Source organism: Verticillium alfalfae, genomic scaffold, assembly GCF_000150825.1.
Source record: "Verticillium alfalfae VaMs.102 supercont1.10 genomic scaffold, whole genome shotgun sequence".
NCBI classification, from domain to species: Eukaryota; Fungi; Ascomycota; class Sordariomycetes; order Glomerellales; family Plectosphaerellaceae; genus Verticillium; species Verticillium alfalfae.
The window spans coordinates 168,536-169,505 of NW_003315029.1; the positions used below are offsets into that span (position 1 = coordinate 168,536).

Here is a 970-nt window from a genome sequence, read left to right on the forward strand (position 1 = left end):
GTGAAGCTCAGGTTGCAGGGCGGGTAATCCGTACAGTAAAATCTTTGTGATTTCTTCTCTGCCAGACCTGGACCCGTCTCCGTGACGCTGTCATCGTCGGAAACGCCTTCGTCGCCGGCGGCCGTCTCGCCATCCGAATCGTCCATGTCGACGTCTTCCGAATCTCGAGACTTTCTCGAGTGTCGAGAGTTTTCTCGCGTCGGTACGCTACCATCAGCCGACTCGGGGATCTGCACGGCATCGGGGAAGGGCGACGAAGGGAGGGGCTTCTGTGAAGCCAGAGCGTTCCCGGCAAAAGAAGCCCTCGTGGGCGTTGCTGCATCCTCGGGAATCGTGTCAGGTCGTTGTTGGGCGTGCGGCGCTGTGTTTGGCCGAGGGGTGAGAGGAGATGTCGTCATTTCGTCTTCATTCTGGGCAGCAGCGGCGAGCAGCGTGTTAACCGGCCGGAAAGCGGCCATCGTGAAGACGACGACGATAGGGGCGAGGAGGCGGACCGGTGTACTGCAGGAGGTTGGTAGAAAGGAGCTCCAAAGGGGAGGGCTAGTTATGTCGACCCGTGTCTGGTGGTAAGGCTGTGGCAGGCACTCGAAGAAGATGCGGGGAGACGCAGCGGAAGTGTCGGTTGGAGGGGGGCTGGTGGCTATGTCGAAGAGAAACGGGGCGGCGAGGGGTGGCGGAGGAGGATACGGGAGGGGGGGGAGAGGAGAGAAAGGGAGCCCGGTAGAATACGAAAATCAAGTCATCCGAAGAGGGTGAGTCGAAAGCAAGGGGAATATGGTTTCTCTAGATGGCTTAGAGGACAAAGATGTAAAAATCGTGAAGTTTCGGTGCGTTGAAGGAGTAGAAGTCGGCGGGCTGGGAAGCGGAAGTTTGCGTCAGTGTCAGTCGAGGCCCCAGGGGGGGTGAGGGGGGGGGGGCAGTTTAGACACGTCGGCGGGGGTCGTTAATCCCGGTCTAGATGCTCCCTAAT

The 970-nt window shown here is 59.3% G+C and overlaps 1 protein-coding gene across 1 annotated transcript in view; it reads right to left on the reverse strand.

Moving 5' to 3' along the window:
* VDBG_07480 (conserved hypothetical protein) overlaps positions 1–458 on the reverse strand; it is a gene marked incomplete at both ends in the record, with an annotated part of 848 nt that extends 390 nt beyond the window's left edge. The window contains one exon of the mRNA XM_003001975.1: positions 68–458. Within this exon, the coding sequence (XP_003002021.1) occupies positions 68–458 (391 nt within the window). The remainder of the gene's footprint in view (positions 1–67) is intronic.
* Between the last annotated feature and the right edge of the window lie 512 nt (positions 459–970).